General features: G+C 33.2%; 1 protein-coding gene across 5 annotated transcripts in view; it reads right to left on the bottom strand.

Moving 5' to 3' along the window:
- The window catches only part of IMMP2L (inner mitochondrial membrane peptidase subunit 2), a 995,917-nt gene that overhangs the window by 225,596 nt on the left and 749,171 nt on the right, over window positions 1–21,150 (bottom strand). For 4 of the 5 annotated variants that reach the window (XM_037836359.1, XM_037836360.1, XM_037836362.1 and 1 more), the window contains exon 6: window positions 1,056–1,158. In XM_037836359.1, the coding sequence (XP_037692287.1) occupies window positions 1,056–1,158 (103 nt within the window). Of the gene's footprint in view, window positions 1–1,055; window positions 1,159–21,150 lie in introns of those variants that run through there. The other variant, XR_005216988.1, reaches the window with a different exon arrangement.

Below are 21,150 nucleotides of genomic sequence, written 5' to 3'. Positions count from 1 at the left end.
TGGCTCACCCTACAAAGATTAAATTGTTGTGTTTTTTTTTTTTTTTTGGTAATGATTACTTCTCAAAGGCAAGAAAAGGCCTTAAAAGACTTTATTATCATCATTGGACTAGAAAAAAAAAGTAGGCACCATCTCCTAAAGTTTCCTTCCTCTTATGCATAACACCTATTTAACCTCAGCTCTGGTACTGTATTTTTAGCTAAAGGTGAGTCAAAGTGGCAGCTCCTTTAGTGGTTTTACATTGAGCCCAATATATATGAAGGGAATTGTCTCACTTGAGATCAACATTTAATTTTTAGACAAAATCTATGAGCTCAATGTTAATTTATAGATGCATAACCAGGTATATCCAGCTATGGAGAATATCCAATGGGTGAAGATCCAATTTTTCAAACAGACATGTTACAAGTGACTAGAAATCAGGTGCAATTTCCATTAACTAAAGGATTCTTCACTTTTTATAATGATTTTTTGCATGTGTTCATGAGTAGAAAATATCTCTATGCATTCAAAATGCCAAAAATTTTACAAAACATCAGTTTAGACACATTTTACGGAGTAAAGCCATGGAATGAAGAATGTCTACATTTCTGCTATGAATTAAATGCTTACAAATGTTACTTACCAATAGCATAATTTCCATCAGACTTGCATTTTTAACTAACAGTTTAGAAAACTGATGCCTATAGGCTTTTACACATTATGTCCATTAAACCTTCACTCAAAACATAAGCTACCAAGCATTCTTGAGAATAAAAAAAGAATCTTCCTATTGGAATCAGCTGGTCAACTGAAGCATCTTTTGGTACTCTGCTGAAGGGTCAAAGTTCTTTCCTATGAAACACACACACACAAAGATACACACACACACACACACACACATCCTGTGATAGCTTATGTTATATATCCATGATATTTAAAAGAAAATTTTCAAACATAAATTGTTGTACCTTAAAATTCATGATCAATCTTGGCTCAATTACCTGATCAATCTATTTGATATGCTTTTGTTGTCACTTCTGAAATCTAATTGTATCCATTACAAGATGACTTACCGGCCCAAAAGAATTACTGTCAAAACTGTGTCCATGATGATCACCTTCAACCCAGATGTGACCACGTGGGACTCTGACATACCGGTTTTTGTGTCCTGTGGTTCTAGAAACAAACAGCACAATAATTGAGATAAGAACAGAAAGGAGATCAAACAGAGAAGCACACAAGCTCAGGAAGGGCAAAAACACTGATTTAAATTATTACAGGTTAACCTGTAATAATTTAAATCATTATTTAAATTATTTAGATCCATTCTATAACTTAATAACTTTTAAGTAGTATGTGATTAGGACCCTTAAAATCTGTCCACAAATTTTTTTTTCTTTTCATATTTCTGCAGTGGGAATTTTGTGCCTAGATAAAATGTACTACTACCAAAGTGGGAATTTTGTGCCTAGATAAAATGTACTACTGCCAAATATAATGATTTAATATTTAATTAAATTCACAATGTACTAAATATGTACTTATGAAATTCAATAAGTCCTAAAAAAATCCCCACAGATTTATTAGTCTTCCAGTATTTGCTTTTACATCAATATTTAACTTTTCCAGTTACTCATGGTCTGCTGCAGTCTTCATTTTTAGACAAATAAACTTCTCAAACTAACTGGCAGCACTTTTCATAAACTCTTAATACTTTAAAAGTCAGTGTATATGAGAAAGAGGAAAAGAAAGAAAATGATCTGGATGATCTTGTTTGATACATATTGTCAATGTCAGTAGAAAAACTTTGAACAGCACTAGCCGATTTGAATAAATTATACTTGAAAATGAAAAACTTTTCTTGTTGAACAATTTGGAAGACTATTTAAAGACCCACGATGACACACATTTAGTGGCACATACTATAATTCTAATTTTGGCAAGGAGATGGAGTAAGGGAAGGATCTTTCACACAATGTTGATGAGAATGTAAAATGATACAATCTATTTTTGCCTTGTTTCGCCTGTTTTTAGAAAACTAAGGCACTAAAATGTTCATGACTTTTGACCCAGTTATTCTACTTAAAGAAATTCATTCCAAAGAAATAATCAGAAATATGGACAAAGATTTAGAATGAGGGGTATTCAACACAGGTCTAGAGAAGCTTCTCCAAAAATGGTGACTGACTGAGTGACTGAATGAATAAGTATCATCCCCAAGGCCATTGAGTTAATTTCCAGAAACTGAGCTTGGCACATTGCTCTTTGAGGTGTAGTCCCTAGAAGATGATTTTTATTAGTTAGCAAGTTCTATATTTGCAGAAGAACAAATAAAAGAAGAAAACTACGCATAAACTGCTGCTATAGAAATTGAAAGTATCATTATCTAGGATGGATTTTAGTTTTCAAGATAATTTCAGTATTGAATTACTTTGCTTTACATCAGTAGATCACTCATGCAAGGAAGCAATGTTGTGGCCATTTGAAGCCCAGAGTAAGTTGATGACTGCTGTTTGTTTTTAATTACTACTGGGAAGAAGGCTTTGAGCTTTTTAAAGAGAAGCAGAAACAAGTTGAATGCATCTTAATATCGTGTCTCTGTAATATAAGTGTTCTTCAGTTAAAATCAGTCAATGAATTCTTGACTTCACTGCTGCTTTCATTATGAGATTGCTTCTAAGAACTAATATCTCACATCAAGTGTTAATGACAGGGAGAAGACCTTTGTACTTAATTGTTGGTAAGGTGCACTTTCCAAATAGGTCCAAACATGTGTTCATCTTATTAAGCTGAGTATTTTGGATAAAAATATAAAAAGAAAACTATTCCTCATTTGTCTCTTCAAATAATATTTAAGGAGTATTACAACGTCAAGCCAGAGAAAATCATTTGTGCGATGAAATGGTTAAGTCAGGCATATTCTTCAGGAAACTAGTAGAATGATATAAAATCCAGACTGTGTTTCAATGTCATATAACCAAGGAGTCAAGATACTTGTGATAGAAGATGACAGTATCATAAAATTACCAGTGACAGCTGCACATTTCTTTGGATCGGCTACCTTATCTCAAAAATATAAACACACCCTTCTTCTCATCATTTTATAGCCCTTTACAATGCTTTATTTTTTATTTTTCTTTACTGCATGCATTAACACTTGACATACACTTATTTGTTTGTCTATCTCCCTGTCTCACTAGAATGTAAATTCTACAGAAACAGGAAAGTTGCCCTCTTTGTTCACTAGAAAGTACCCAGAATCCAGAAGAATGCATTTCACAAAGTAGTGAACAAAATATATGCTAAATGAATGAATGAACGACTAAAGACAAAAAACACTGCCACATAGTCAGAATAATACAGGAGAAAATGCACAGAAAGTCAAAACAAACAAAACTGTTTTTAGATCTTGATACTATTACTTCCAAGTAATCTTGTGCAACTTATTTGGAGTTTCTATTCTCTTTAAAATGGTATGAATTAGACATACCCTCATTGGGTTGAGGTAAAAATTAGCAGTTAGATGAGAATATAATAAAGAGGTTGCTTTAGAGCATAGTTTCTGGAATCAGACTATCTTGGCATTTACATATGTCTTAACACTTGCAAACTTACCTGACCCTGAGCAAGCTGATGAAACTCCAAGTGCCAGTTTCTTCATTTATATTATTGAGCAAATAATAGTACCTAACTCAAAAAGTTGTTCTAAGGAAAAAAGTGGCATATATAAAACACTTGATAAGTGGATTATATTGTTTTAGTTTAGATTGTTTTTAAGAAAAGCACCCAATATAGTTCTATTTTAAAATAAAAACCCAATAAGTAGTTAGTTGATACTGTTATTGTCTTTCTTTGTCCACTATTTTCTTTCATTTTATAATTCAGAATGTGTTCAGCCTCTGCTATCTATTAATATTGGTCTCTTAAAAATTACCTGAACTACGCTTCAATAATTTGCTTTCCCCTCAGTTGTGCTTGTGCTGTGACTACAGACTATTTTTAATGTTACAATGAATCTTTTTTCTTTTATGCTTATGCCCTTCTGGGACATTCTAAAATTTACATGTGAAAACACAATCTATCTATTTGTGTTTTCAACTACTAGACTCCGCATATTTGAATGCTGTTATTATAATAGAGTGTTTTACCTAGATACTAGAAAGATGTGAAAAAATTCTTTTGACCTATACAATCCTGGTACAATTCATGCCATAAACATAGTACATATTATATTCCTTAGGTTTCAATCTAATTTCTAAAGAATAATCCGAAATAGCTTTAAACATTTTGATGCTAAAATATTGGGCTGGCTCCTTTTAGGACTGCCAAAGAAATACAATACTCCTAATAGAATTTCTCTAGAGAAGGAATTTTAAATAGCTTTGTGCTCCTGAATTCATATAAAAGAAAGACAAGATAATCTTTTAGGTGATTTAACAGTTAAGTGAGGTGTCAGCCTACAAGGTTGTATGTATCTATGGCTTGCAAATAATTTCAGTTTTGACAGTCAAAAATGAATTCTGTATGGTATTCCAACTACCTGCCTACAAAAAAGGCATTTTAGTACTAGCTTTACCAAGAAAAGTTGCCTAGACCTTATAAATGGAATGAAGAATGATTGCCTCCAATTTGATTTGACCTTGAAAACAATGTTTTATAACTCTCTGAATCTTTTCAATGTCATCAGTTGAATACAAAAGTATTATGAATGTAATTCTGGATACCATAAGGGAATACATTCATATTTAAAATATTTCCCTCAAACACACACACACATACACACACTCTTAAACTCAGGCAATTAGTATTAATAATTCATGATTAATTTAAGGTATTCTTATTTCTTTATTTTTCAATCTTTTCTATTTATTTTTATCATCGTCCAAAGTAGTGGCTGCCCTGAGTATGTTTACTGCTCCATGGATCCTAGAACCTTGGGTTTTCATAATTATGAAGGGAACAGGAGTAAGGCTTTAGGGCCCATCAAGATCATCAGCAATTGGAACAAGGTCTATTATATCATCGTTGAAGTTTGGACTAGAAAAAAAAAGAACCTACCATCAGGGAAGGGAAATGAAAAGGACGCATGCCTGTCTAGGCTTGGGTTTGGCCTCTGGAAGAGAAGAAAACCCTCCCTTGAGGATCCACGGCCTACCTTCAGGTGGGATTTGGGCTCGAATTGACACTACTTGTGCGGTCTGAAAAGTTTAAGAATTAAATTTCATTGGCTCCAGGCATCTGGAAGAAGCAAATACAAGTCCCTTCAGGAATAATCCCTTAAATTAGGGTTTTCGGGTTATCTATAGATAAATCCCAGCCAATAGGAACTCACAATTCAAAGATATCAGAACTCATGAAAAAATAAGCCTCCATCAGTGAGTCAGCACAAACAAACAACAACAGAATTAGATTCCCAAGAACTTCAAATGCTGGATTTGTCAAACAGAATATAAATTTTGCATATTTAAGTGTTTTTAAACATTAAAAATGGAATTATAAAATATTAGCCAGGAACAAAATCCTATTTTAAAAGACAGACAGCTGAAAAGATCCTAACTTAACTCTTAAAATTAAAAGACATAACGAAATAGTAGGTATAAAAAACAGACTGGTACCTGCCAAAAAAAGAAGAAATGAACTGGAAAATCTGTCTGAAGAAAATACTTACAATTCAGCACAGAGAGATAAAAAAATTGACAATATGAAAGATGTAAAAGAGACATGGAGAACGTTACTAGAAAATGCCACCAGTTTAATCAGAATCTCAAAGGAGAATAAAAAGAAACAAGAAAGAGACACTATATAAAGAGATAGTGGTTGAGAATGTTCTGGAATTGATGTAAGTAAGAACTACAACTTCTGGATTCAAAGTGAAATAACAAGCAAGATAAATAGAAAGAAATTATACCTTGGTACATTGCAGTGTAATTGCAGAACAGTGAAGACTGACCAACCAACCAACAACAACAACAAAATAAAAAGAAAGAAAGAGAAGAAAAGAAAGAAAAGCTGCTAAAGGAAAAGAGGGTCGATTACTGTCAAAGGGAAAAGAATTAAATTGATAGCAGAATTCCCTTGAAGAAGTACAATTTACATGAAATATAACTCAGCAAATTCAAAGTTCAATGAGTTGAAAATTCATAGTCATGTAATCACTATCTCAATCAAGATATAAAACATTTTAGTCACCCAAAGTTTCCTTATGTCCCCTTTACAGGCAATCCCACCTCACCCTACCTCTACCCACATCCTTGGCCCCATGTAACTACTGCTGTGCTTTCTGTCACTATAATTTTGCTTTTTCTAGAATTTCATATCAGTGGAGTAATACACTATACATTCTTTTATTTCTGGCTTCTTTAACTTAGTTTAATGCTGTTGAAAGCCATTAATGTTGTGCATGTATCAGTAGTTCATTACTTTTTAATTTTTTTTTTTTGTGAATGTATACTATTATATATGAATTTGATTAGAACTGCATTGAACCTATTGGTTAACTTGGGGAGAATCGACATTTTAACAAAAGTTAGTGTTCCAATTAATGAACATTGTATAGCTCTCCATTTTAAAGGTCTTTTTAAAATTCTCTCAGCTGCTTTTTTCTCAGTATTTCTCTTTTCTAAGCATAAAAGTCTTAGAAATTAATTTTTAAAAATACATGTAAATATTTAATATTTTTTGTGTTATTTAAAAATATTTTTAAAATTTTAAATACCAATTTTTTGTAGGTACTACATAAGAATACAATCAACATAGGATGTATCCAGCAACCTTGCTAAACTCACTTATTAGTTCTAGTAGAATTTTTGCAGATGTTTTCTACAAACAATCATATTTCTGCAAATAAAGAGAATTTTACTTCTTTATTTCTTTCTAAATCATATGTTTTCCCCCAGTGTTATAATGGCTAGGGCATCCAAAACATTTGAATAGAAGATATGAGAGTGGATATCTTGGCCTTATTCCTGATATTAAGAGCAAAGCATTCAGCATTTCATCATTAAGTATGATGTTAGCATATGTTTTCAGTCAGTGACCTTCATCAGACTGAGGAAGTTCTTCGTGTTCATAGTTTTGCTGAGGGTCTATATTGTGAACGGGCATTAAGATGATTATATGGTTTCTCTTTTTAACTCATTACAATGAATACATTGACTTTTTTTTTTTTTTTGGCACAGAATTGACTATGATGAGCATTCACTTATTTTTGAGCGTTAAAATAACTTATATTCTTAGGATAAACCCAACTTAGGATGGATTTTATTTACTATTATTTTGTTAAGGATGCATGCATTTATGTTCATGAAGGATACTGGTCTGTAGTTTTCTCTTTTTTTGTACTGTCTTTGGTTTGGGTATCAGGATTATACTGGCCTCAGAAAATGATTTGAGATGTATTTCTTCATCTTCTATGTCTTGGAAGAGCTTGTGCAGAACTGGTATTATTTCTCCATTAGTGTTTGATAGAGTTTACCAATGAAGGAATCTAGGCCTGGAATTTTTTTGAGTAAATATTTTTTCATATTATGAATTAATTATATTTAATAAATATGGTGCTGTTTAGATTATCTATACATCTTTAGAGAGCTTTGGTAGTTTGTGTCCTCCAAGGAATTGGTTCATTTCATTCAAACTCTTAAATTTATATATAAGATATTTTTAAAAATATTTCCTTTTAAAAACAGTAGAATATATAACAGTGTTCCTACTTTCATTCCCAATAATGGTAATTTTTCCTTCTCTCTTTTTTTTTCCTTGATTATTCTGGCTTGAACTTTATCAATTTTATTGTTCTTTTCAAACAAAGAGAGTCTCTTTTTGCTTGTTCATTTTCTAATTTATTGTTCTCCACTGTTATCACTAGTATTTCCTTCCTTTTCCTTAATTTGGTTAAAATTGCTATTCCAGAGAATTTGCATTTCAACAAATATGATTTTAAACTGTAGAAGTTTGTTTGGGGGTCTTTTTATATATCTTTCATTTCTCTCCTCATTATGTTCATGTTTTCCTTTATATCCTTGAACATATTTATAATGTTTATAATAGCAGTCTTAAGGTCTTTGACGACTAATTCCATCATCTGTATCATTTTTTGGTCTGTTTCTATTGATTGAATTTTCTTTGGGTTACGGGTCATATTTTTCTACTTTTTGGCATGGATGCAGATATTATGAAATTCTTGCTGTTGAGAGCTGAATGTTGTTGCATTACTTCAAAGACTATTGGACTTTGTTCTAGCATGCAGTTAAGTTACTTAGGATAAGATTGATTTTTTTTTTAAGGCTTGCTTTAAGCTTTTTTTTAGGAAGAGCCTACAGCAGCATTTAGTCTAGGATTAATTTACCCTCCTAACTAGGTGATAACCTTCTGAGGATTCTACTCAATGACTCCTTGTATAAGATCTCTCCACTCTAGCTGGTGGGAACTTGAAAAATTCACAGCCCTGTAGATTTCCTATAGCTTTCCAGTTTTTATTTCCCTAATTCTATGAAATTTTACCCTACACATACATACATGAATAATAAAGAAATATGTGAAGGAATTCTGCAGATCTCCTGAGTTCTTACTCCGTGTAACTCTCACCTCTTGTACTCTGCCCCACAAATTCTAATCAGCCTCTACTAACCCACTATTTGTGTTCTCAACTCTGATCAATGACAGGTTTTGGTTGGGCTTCCTCTCTCTCTGCTGTAGTCTAGAAGCCACCTCCAGGCAGAAAGCTGGGGCAATCATAGAGCTTACTGGTCTGTTTCCCTTCTCTTAGGGATCATGGTCCTGTGCTGCCTGTTGCCCAATGCCTGAAAACAGCTGTTATATATATTCTGCATTTTTTTTTAGTTGTTAACCATAAGAAGATAATTCACAAAGCACTTATGTATATGAGGAGACACAGAAGTCATCTGTACAATTCTTAATTGATCTATGGTAGAGCCTGCACATTGGGATTTTCTAATGTTCCCTAGGTGATTCTAATGTGCAATAAGGGCTTAGACTAACTGTTCTGAAAAACAGGACTTCAGAAAAAAGGAAAATGCTTTCAGAAGACAGGTCGGAGATGCAAAAGAAATAGTGCACATGGAAACTTGTTAACAGGTAAGAAAACAAAAAATAATCATGTTTAATTTGAATATAAGAAGATGGAATTACATCACTTATACTAATAACAAAAGAAAGGAGGGGAGTAATTAGAGTTAAAAATTTTCTAAAGTCTTTGAATTGCTTCAGTGAAGGGTAATGATATTTGTTATCTTTAGACTTTGTTTGGAATGCATTAAAAATTTTTGAGAATAATCATTAAATAAAAGAAATACAGTCTACAAGCACCAAATTAGTAGACAGAAAATGAAATTACAAAAACTAAAGATCAATTAATTCAGAAGAATTCAGCCAAGGACAAAAAATAGAAAATGCAGGATCAATAAAAAGCACAAATTAAGATGATAAATATAGCAATAATCATAAAAAAGTAATGGACTACTCTAGCTAATTACAGGAAAAAATTGTCCAATTGGGGAAAGATTCTAACTATATGATGCTTATGAGAAAGACACATAAAACAAAAAGACACAGAGAAATTGAAAATAAAATGACAGTGATAAGATATATCAAGTAAATAAACACTCTATTAATATCACATATAATGAAATCAAGTCTCTGAGATGAGGCTGGAGTTTCAACAAAGACCTGATCATGAAAGGTCATGGATGCTTATTTTATCCTATAAGAGGATTTTAAGAGGGAATAAGCTTACAACTCTAATGATTAAGTTAATTTTGATTCTCAAAACCCATAGTTAATAAACTAAAAAAATCATTAGACTCTCTTATCACAAAATGGCAAGCCTTTTCTTTGCTGCTCAATATACCCACTCCCTATTCTAAAGCTAAATGCTGCCAATTGTTATTTGCTTTGTAATTGAATGCTAAAGTATGGAGATTCAAGCTCCTTTTCCCCAAGCTTGTATCAACTGAGAAATTAGGTTTATGAAATTAATAGTAGATGAATTTAGGCAAATTGGGTGATAATATTTCTAGAAAGTTGAATCACCTACAGTCAATTGACAAGTGATTACATTTTTTTAGAATTACAGTTGGAAAGTATCCTAGCAAAGATCTAATATAACTCCTCTGTACAAATAAAAACAATCAGAGGGGAACGTCATTTAAGAGATATAGTCACTTAGCTAGTTAGTGACAGTCAAGGCCTATAGATACCAGATTTCACTGTACCATGGACCTTAACTATTAAGTATTCAGAAAAATAATTCTTAAAATCTTTTCACTAGAAAGAAATGAAATGTCATTTTCTAAATAGACTATAGACTGTTGCTAGGTAATCAGAAGAAATCTACTTAATTCATTTAAATTGGAAGTTTGATTTACACATCTTCACAATAAAGTTGCAGAATAATTATATAAATTTGGCATGAATGCTCTTAGTTTAGCTAAGAATGGTTTAGTCATGAATATTCTCGTATTTTTTTTCTAACTTTGGATTATAGGAGCAAAAACATCACAATTTTCTTTAATATATAGAATGTTTTCTCCTGTAAAGTATATATTTTAAAAATACCTATCGCTGTCTGTAAAATCACCACCACTATAAGTGAGAATTTGAGAAAGAGGCCAACATTTACCTAGTATCAGATTCCATCCATACTAGATTAGGCCAAGTTTATAACAAATACTTACATCAACCCAGTAATAAGGTGTGTAATTTAAGCTGTGTTATCTGTATATTCTGATTATTTTATGAGGATTGGGTTGTGAACTCTGTTGGAGTAGGCACTCTGCTTTTTCTTTTTTGGTATAAATAAACACTTACTAAATGACTACTATTTAGCCCTAAATGGTGAGTTGGGGAGGGGGGAAGGGTATACAAAAAAAGAATAAGATCCAGCTCTTTCTATCAAGACTATAACTTAGACCATGATTCAAAACACAAGCAACAAAGTGGTCAATGAAACATTCATGAGACACTCTAGACTACCACAGACTTAACATCACAAATTAGAAATATCTGCAATAAAACAATTGTTGAATTGAGGAATAAAGAAATGAATGAATTTAAAATGTTCCTAACTGCATAGATGTTCAAAAGATGGCATTGTTTTAGGCTGGAATAGTTAGGAAAGGCATTATGAATATTTGAATAAAGATATGAAAACCTTATAAACATTAACAAGGTGAAGAAGGAAGTGTGACATTCAAATCCTATTCATTTACATAAAAAAGTTTTTTTTTCCTCAGTGCATCATTTCCTTGAGAAACACCATCATAAATTAGGGGAAATATTTTATAACTCTCCTTCTAATAAAGCCATCCAGATTCATCATTATTGTTTAGAAAAGTTAAATATATTTAAATTGTTTAATTCTAAAGATAATATTATGGATTTCTTTCTTAAATATTCTATGTGCTATTACAACATATGCAATATTAACTTGCCTTAAATCAGAGTCAGATTTTTATGTAGTTGAAAATCGTATTATAATTATAGCATAATTAAAGGCATTATATAAGTTGTTTGAATACAGAAAAATAATGCATTGGAAATATGTATATTATAAATTAATTTTTGCTAAAATGAAGATACATTGCATGATATATTAAAGATGTAAATACCATACAGTTTACTTATTGTTAAACTAGACATTATCATGAATACAAAGTTACTCATATTATTTCATGCATGACATTTTAGCAAAGCAATTTAAATAAACAGTGAACTTGTAATGCATAATTTTATTTTTCAAAAAAATCAATATTTATTATAAATGGCATTGTTCTCATTTACAAATTCCTCTCTCAAAATAATTTCTTGGCTTTCCGCATCATTCATCATTTAATTTTGTGGTCCTTTCCCACATGGTAGTTATATGGGGGAACAAACACATTCCACTGCTCTTTTAGGTAAGGTGCAATAATGTTTAGATATTTGAGGAATTGTAAACAACCTCCCATCTTTATGCTCTGACCTCTTACTTACAACTGTAATTTTTTAGTATTAAAGGGAATCTACACTATTTTCTTTATTTTCTACAAACAAAATTAATGAGCTTTTGAATTAATTACTAGTAAAACAAAAAATGAATGCCTCAGAGATAAAGGTTTCACCAAACGATGGGCTCTTTTAAAATATCCCTTTAGAAATATGAACAGTAGGATAACTTTGAAGCAGGAAAGCAGTGAGGGAGTTAAAATTAACCTGGCTTCCAAGTCAGAAAGACTTGGATAGAATTACAGTTCTGCCACTTACCAGTTGCAGGACCTTTGAGCCTCAGGATTGTCAGTTGTAAAGTAGGATTACAGTAGTATCTACTTCAGAGAGGTGTAGTGAAATATAATAAAATAATTCATGTAAAGTGTTTATAACAGTGCCTGGTATGGCAGACTTCAATAAATGGTAGACATTACTATATGAATTAAGGAAAAAGTTTAGCTATGCTTATGACACACTAATAATAATTACGACAGCTACAAAATTATTTTCTAAGAATCCAGTTCAAATTAGTTCAACAAATATTTATTAAGGGCCCACTGGTATCAAGAATTGTTAGGCACTAAACATGGAAATAAAAATAAGACAAAGACCTGGCCCAGAAGAATTTGTAGTTTAATTAGGTAAACAGACTATTTTAAACACAATTTCAAATCAAAGTGATGAGTTCAACACACAGAAGGTAAAATAGGAAACCGGGCAAGAGGCATCTAACTAATCTTGGTTACAGGAATACTATGTGTACAATTAGAATTGGGAAAGTTATTTTTAAACAAGACTAAAAACCAAAAGCTATAAAATAAAATACAAATATATCTGATTATTTAAAAAAAATTAAAACTTTTGAAAGAGGAAACGTACCATAAACAAAGTTAGAAGTCAAGAGACTAACAAGTTTGGAAAAAAAAAATGTTACACAGATGACATGCAAAGGGATAACAGCTACACTATACGAAGAGCTTTCACAAAGTCATTCACTTTTGAAAAAAAGTCAAATAGTCCAATAGAAAAAAAGGTAAAAGACATGAATGACAAGTTATAGATGAGACGTATGAAAACCTGCTCGAATTCACAAGTAGTCGAGAAAATAAAAACTAGAGTAAACACAAGATACTATACAACAACAAACAGCTAAAAATATATAAAAGAGCTCCAACACCTATTGCTGGCAGAGATATAAGGAAAAGGGGACACTAACACATTGCTGTTGGAAATATGAAGATTTTTTGAAAAGCAATCTGGCAATATCTATTAAAATTTTAAAAAGTCAAAAGCCTTATGACCTAGCAATTTCACTCTGGGATTCAATGCCGTAAGAAAATACTATATAAGGAAACAGAGGTAACAGTTTACTACAACATTAGTCAAACTGGCAAAAACAACAACAACAACAACAAACCAAACCTGTTAGTAAAAGATAATACCTATAAATAGGGGAATGATTGAATAAATTGTGGTACATCTATACCATAGAATGCTATACAACCCATAAAAGAAAAAAGAAAAAAGAAAAAGAATTAGAACTTAATTGACATGAAGGATTTTTTTAAAAAGTATTGTTGAATGAGAAAGTAGAAAAGTACATGTGATGTTTCCACTTTTGTGGAAAAAAATGACAAAAAGCCATTATATATGGAGATATGGATATAAGAAGCATGTACCAACATAAAGAAAATTAAATTAAGGATATGAACTGGTTTGTGGACTTGGGTGGAGGGTAGGGGAATTATATGAGCATAGAGAAAAGAAGAGCAAAGACAAAAAGAAAAGGAAAAAACATCAAACATTTAAAATAAAATTTATGATACTACTATACTTATGCCTTCGTGTAAATTATTTGTGGATTCATTACACAAGGTAATTGCAATAAAGATAAAATATAAATATATATACATATGAATACAAATATAACATCAAGAATTAAAGATAAGCTAATAATCATTTCATAGACGTGAAAGAGGCCAAAAAAAAAAAAAAGTGAGTGAAATAAACACTACTTTATAAAAACTAGAAGAGTTACTTGGGGGTAACACCTCCAGCGGTCCTCCCATTTGGTGCCTTTCCTTTTATACTGAAGAAATTAATCAATAAATGTTGGTGGCAGAGGGAGAGGAAATCTGATTTCACAGAACTCTCCTTTTGTCATATCTAAGGGTTTTCAACTAACCACACTCTGCATTAAGCGAAGGATTTTTCAAATGCTAGATCAGGTAGAATGCCTACTAACGTAATCATTTCTATTTAAGTAATGATGCTGAAATGTTTTCATATTCCGAAATTCAAAAAGTTTGGTATTCATTCTATAGATAAGGAAGATGAAAGCAAACGAACAACAAACAAACCTCCATAGGGCTTGCTCCTTATCTTTGATTAATTTAAGAGAGAAAAATCAAAGGGTGTGGTACTTTTTATCGATTTGAGTCTGCACTGGCTATTACCGTCATCTAATTCGTAAAGAATCAGAAGACACTCTGCAGCTACAAAATCAATTATTTTTTCCTGAGTCCTTTTTTAATGAAAGAACTTAGCCACCATTCTACATAGTCATTAGAAAGGAACTTGTTTTCCTCTTCTGCATGGGAAGCTTGGGATCCTTCTGCCTTTGTACTCTTTTTTTTTTAAGAATTAATGATTTAATGTTTTAAAAATACTTTTTTAGGCCTTCTGAGACACAAAGACAACTCTTTCATCAAGGGAAATGCACAGTGTACTGACTGATTCACTTTCTTTTGCATTGCTTTTATGGCACCTGCAATTTTATTTTTTGATGATTTGTTTCTGTTTCCTCATCGTTTATCCATGGTAATGAAAATATTGATCTTTAAGGTGTAGAATGATGCAGTATATTTGAAAGAACTTTTCCATTTAGTTTTTTTTTAAATCATTGCTTTGCAAGTTTTAATTACATATCAGTAACACTTCTACACATGACTATATCATAAGAATCAACTGGAATTTGGTTAAATTTAAATTGGGATCTCTTTTATATGATGAATGTTGCATCACAGTAGGGCTACCTATTCAAAGTTATCAGGGATTATTTTACTAATCATCAATCATTTTTCCAACTGTTTATTATTAAAAGTGTCTTTATTTCACAGTTTCATTCAAACAATAGTATTACATAGAGAGCACATTATGACTTCTTGAAAGACTTGCCATACTAGATTACACATTTGACAGTTATGGATTGTTCTTTATCAAATGTAAATATGAATAAAATAGATTTTATAAAGTACCAAAATAAGGAATTTTGCTAATTCAATTCCAAATTTCTTTAGCTACATGAACCTGTATTACAAACCCATATTATAATGTCCAGGCTACCAACATTCATATGTAAAAAGGTGAGTAAATTGTTTAAAAGATATTTTCTTCTTCTGTAAATAGGATTATTACACAGTGGAGGAGTTGTTACTTATGAATTCTCTGCATAGGTCATGGAACAGAGTGCCTGCAGGCCAAGTGGCTTTACTATAACTCTTAAAGTTCACCTAAAGCTTCCTAGGGTATTTTGTTTCATATATAACTCTGACTCTTTGTTATCAATTCTCTAAGTCTCAAGTAACTGGAAAGCAATTCTCTCAACTTACAAGAAACTTTCTCTTCAGATTAAGCCTGACTTTTCTACTATGGAAGAGAAAATTCAGGGAATGCTCAATTCAGATAGGAAGAATAGGAAATCACTTTTAATGAGGTGTTTTAACTTGTGATGTAAACCATAATAATATTAAACAGCATAAAATACACTTTTGTGTATAGTGAATTTGTATGGTGTGTGTCTGACCTATAAGAAATTGGATTCAAGTCAATAAGGCAAATTTTAAAAAGATGTAATTTCTCATAACGTCATGAAGATCTAAATTGAAGCATCAATCTTCCACAAATCCTTTGACACCCTGCAATGTAAGCCAATTGCTTTCTCTTTAAAGCAAATTTTTAAATGATATAAATCACTGTGTGAAACTTTGAAACCAGATAGAACAGGCAGAGCTAAATGGGGAAAAAAAAAATCAGGATTCAGTTTTATTTATTGTCGTCTAACCACTACTCCTTTCTTCTCAGCTCACCCCAGGCCCAGGCCACCACCATCATCTTCTCCCAGGGAGAAGACTGCAGTCTCCTCCTGCTGGTTTTCATGTCTCTACTCTCTTCGGTCTTCAGTCATTCTCCACATAAATGCAATCATGTCATCCTCCCACTTTGTGTAATACGTCCTAATGCCTTCCCATCATACTTAGAATAAAACCCAAAGATTTACCGTGGCCTATATCAGCTTCTCAGCTTCAGCACTGCTGACATTCTGAATTGCTCTGTTGTGGGGGGCTGTCCTGTGCATTACAGGTTGTTTAGCAGCATCCCTGGCTTCTACCCACTAGTTATCAGTAGCATCCCTATCTCTTAACCTCAGTTGTAACAATCGAAAAATGTCTGAAGACATTGCCAAATGTCCCCTCGGAGCAACCGCTGCCTTACATGATCTGGCCCCTGACTACATCTGCTACCTCATCTCTTGCTCACTCCACCATAAGCACACTATGTTCTTCACTGCTCCTCCAACACACCAAGAATGTTCCTGACTCCATGTCTTGCTACTCGTGCTGTTCTCCACCTGGAATGCTCTTCCTCCAGACTCATTTTCTAATCTAATTTATGCTTCTATTTAAATGTCTCCTTTCTATCTAAAATAGCTCCTCCTGTCACTCTCTACCCATTGAATACTTTCCTTCAGAGCACTTTTCCACTCTCTGGCTTTATAGTCCATCTCACTGTTTGATTTTTGTCTATATCCCCCACTTAAGTCTAAATTCCATGAAGGCAGAGATTTTAACTGTTTTGCTCATCACTGTTCATAAAATAGTGCCTGCTTGTATTTTCAGTAGGCACTCAAATAAACATATGAGGATGGATTCTAGTAGTAGTCCTCACTAAAATATGATTGTGGCACTCTGAAGCTGTTATGTACCCAGAAAAGGCCATGTTGTTTTAATCCATTCCAGTGTGTGCAGACCTATTATTTCAATTGAGATGTGCCCCACCTCTTTCAGGATGGGTCTTAATCCTTATACTGGAGTCCTTTATAAGAGATGAAATGAAGAAAAGCTCACAAAAAAAGCCCAGAGAGCTCAGAGAAAAGCACCAGAGAAGTTAAGGGAGGACCCACAGAAGCTCGGAGAGAAAACTACTGGAACCAGAAGCTGAAAGCAGTGAGACCCGGGAGACAAGGACTAGCAGACGCCGGCCATGTGCCTTCCCGTGTGACAGAGGTGTCCCGGATGCCAGCAGCCTTTCTTCAGAGTCCAGGTATCGTCCTGTCAATGCCTTGAGTTGGACATTTTCACAGCCTAAGAACTGTAAATTCTAAGTTAATAAACCCCCACATTAAAAGCCAGCCCATTTCTGGTATATTATATTCTGGCAGCTTTAGAAAACCGAAACAATGATGAATAAATTTCAAATTATTATTTCTTACATTTTGATCATGGTATCATGTAATACCTTGAGTTGAAAAGGATTTCAGAAATCTTCATGCAAAACAGTCATTTTACAAATAAGAAATTTGAGGCATGGAAAGGTTAAAATAGTTTGTCAATTAACAAAGGCTTTTGTTAATTGACCTTTAAAAATCAAAATGATGAAAAACAAACTTCAGTACTTCTCCTTATATTTGTCGGCATTTTATTCACACTGATATAGGCATCATTTACAAATTAAATTTTCAAGAACATTTGAACTGAATCTGGGTATAAGCACTTGGTATAATAGAATTATTTAAGAAGACTATTTGTTGCCATCTTGATAAGTGAAGAGCTTTTGTCTTGCATTTTTAGATAGAAAATTTACTAGATAGTTTATATTAGGTTATAAAGGATTTATTGAAAGATTGAAGATTTATGGCTTACAGTCTATAGAAATGGTATTAACTTCTGATAATAAATTAAACCAACTCTCAAAATATGTAGTGTAGAATTAGATATTGTCCACCAGTACTATCTGAATGGTTTCATTTTATGAACTTTATAGACTGATTTGCATCAAAGTCATAAGACTACATGAGAAATAAATATTACTGAAACATACAGCATTTAGATTCACTGTTGCTTATGGTTATTCATAATATGATTTAATGTGGTACATTCCTATCAATTCAACTCAATCTACATTTATTAAAATGAGTATCTAAAACATACATGATTTTGGAAGGCTCTGGGAGATAAAAATGCTTAGAATAGTAAAATCTCTAACCTTAAGCACTTTATAATCTATTACAAGAGATGAAATAAGTACATAGAAACTACAACACAAAGCAGTATGTGTAAATGCTAGATTCAAGATATAATCATGATGGCAATAATAACCTCCAAATCTATTGAATACTTACTATGAACCAAGTACTGAACTAAATGACAGTTTTGTCAAACAAAGAAAATAGTAAAGAGATTTGAACCCAGATATTCCAAAGCCTGTAGGCTTAACAAGTATTCAGTACTCCTTTAACAAAAAGATTAATTTGGACTGGGCTAGTTCTGATCTGGGAATTTAAAAATATAGAAATATAAATGTTGTCATGAGTGGTATAAAATGCGAGACGGCAATGATAAAGTGCATCCAGGGTTCATGTTACAAGAGTCCTGAGTTTTTGATTTAGCCAGAGATAGGTTGGGAATGGATCATAGATTTAAATATCAATCTAAGAAATATAGACTATATTTTGTAGGCATTGGGGAACATTTGAAGGGTACTGATCGAGCAAGTGCCCAAGTCATATATAGTTATAACCCTAGACTAGCAGCCTGGGGGCAAAAATGGGCTCAGCTGAATGGATAGCTGCCAATGGAAACAACTTCTCCAGATCCTCTAAAGTAGAGCTCTTGCTTTCTACACTTACCAAGCTCTCAATGATTACAGGGGCGGTATTTTAGCTTCCTAAGCTGCTCAAGCAAATGAAATGAAATGTGTTGGATAAAACAATGGGAATTTATTTACATATGATTTAGAGGCTAAAAGAAAGTCCAGCTCAAGGCACATCTAGGAGATGCTTTCTTCCCAAGGACTGGCATTCTAGGGCTGGCTGCCAGTGATCCTTGGCTCCTCTGTCACATGGCAAGGCATATGGTGGCATCTCCTTCTCTCCCTTCTCTTAAAGGTTCCATCAGAGTCCAGCTTCTTGCTTTGTGGCTTTCTCTCTTTCTGTTTGAGTTTCATTCTGCTTATAAAGGACTTCAGTAATAGGATTAAGATCCATCCTGACTGAGGTGGGCCACACCTTCTTAACTGAAGTTACCTCATCATATTTAAAAACATGTTTTCCTGGGGTACATACTGCTTCAAACCACCACAGAAAATATCTCAGTGTACATGGCATGTGGCCACTTCACTTTTGGTTGAAGGTTCTTACTGAGACCTAATTACATTCAACTCATCTTGCCTTCTGGGTTTGCTGCAGAAGGATCATGAAGGAAGAAAACATGTAGGTACTTCAGCTTTATAGCTCTAGCTCATCTTAGGCTAAACTGCTATTTGCCAGTGAAAGTGAGCCAAGAGAAGCATGGGTTCCCTCTTAAGCAAAGAACTACGTAATTAATATAATCTCCATTTCTTCTGATTGGAGAGCTATCTAATTCTAACAAAAGCAATCTTGTTTTTCCCTTATCAAAAATCATACCCATTAGATAATAAATGCTCATAATTATACTCTCTTCATGATTACAAAATACTACTTTGATTAGATGAAATAGGCTTACCATGGAAACCTCTCCATCTACTTAAGCCCTACTTTACCATTTACTGTCTTATTTAGTTAAGTGTTCATAATCAGAAACCTGCCTGTGGTTGTATATCTATTACTAAAAATTCTTCCTAACACCTAAAAAAATTGCAATTTTCTGGAGCTGATCATTCCCAAATCAAAATTTTGCAAGAGTCTCTTGTTATATGGGTTCTATCCTCAGCACCATGTTACTATCATTAAACTTGAAGTCATGATTGAGTCTGCAATTCCCCTATAGATTCATTCAGAACAGGATATTAGGGTTAGAAAAGTTTAATTTATTACTTACTGTGCCAGTTTGGATATATTATGTCCCCCCACCCCCCAAAAAAACCCGTGTTCTTTGATGGAATCTTGTGGGGGCAGACTTATCAGTCTTTTGATTAGCACGGAAATTTTTGATTGAGTGTTTCCATGGAGATATGACTCACCCAACTGTGGGTGACATCTTTGACTGGGTTATTTCCATGGAGGTGTGGCCCCACCCATTCAGGCTGGGTCTAGATTAGTTCACTGGAGTACTTAAGAGAGAAGCTAAGAGCTGACACAGACCCAGATCCTTCCTGATGCTTAGAGATGCTTGGAGATACAGATAGAAGGACTTTTGGTGATGCTAAGCTAAAAGATGAAGCCCAGGGTTTGCCCCAGAGAAGCTAATAGAGGACTCCCAGATACACAGGAGCTGAGAGAGAGGAGTGAAGACAGAATCCCAGACATATTTTGGATAAAGACATTTAGAAATACAACCTGGGAGCAAAGGACCAGCAGATGCCAGCCACGTGCCTTCCCAGCTGACAGAGTTGCTCCAGACATCATTGGCCTTCCTTCAGTGGAGGTATCCTCTGCTGATGCCTTAGTTTGGACACTTTCATGGACTCAGAACTAAAAATTTGTAACCAAATAAACCCACTTTATAAAACCCAATCCATTTCTGGTATTTTGCCTAATGACAGCATTAGCAAACTAGAACACTTATCCTTATTATTAGGTTTTTAAAACTTGTACTATCAAGCCTTCCCTATAAAACAATAAAAAGGATGAATATATTCTATATTACCTCCACATATTTAATTACAATATATTTGTTTCTGGTTAGTTGTTTCTAACATGTAGAGGGACATCTACCTAAGTTTTGGGAAGTTTGGAAAGGTGTTCCAGAGCAGGTGACAACTAAAATTAAAGGATGAATAGAAGTTAACAGAGAAAGAAGGTTAGGAAAAGGCATTTCAGGCAAAGGGAAAGTCCACTGAGAGAAAGAAGATGAGAGATGATAAAGTGCATCATGGCTTAATATTAGAAGAACCCTGAAATCTGTGGTTTGACTGGAATGTGCGTGTGATGGTATAAATGGTACCATATTTTAAAAAGATTAAAGATCCTCTTATCCAGTACAATGA

This window comes from Choloepus didactylus, chromosome 5 (assembly GCF_015220235.1).
Source record: "Choloepus didactylus isolate mChoDid1 chromosome 5, mChoDid1.pri, whole genome shotgun sequence".
Taxonomy (NCBI): Eukaryota; Metazoa; Chordata; class Mammalia; order Pilosa; family Megalonychidae; genus Choloepus; species Choloepus didactylus.
Note: the sequence above shows the minus strand (reverse complement) of the source record. Positions and strands in the feature narration are given on the sequence as shown.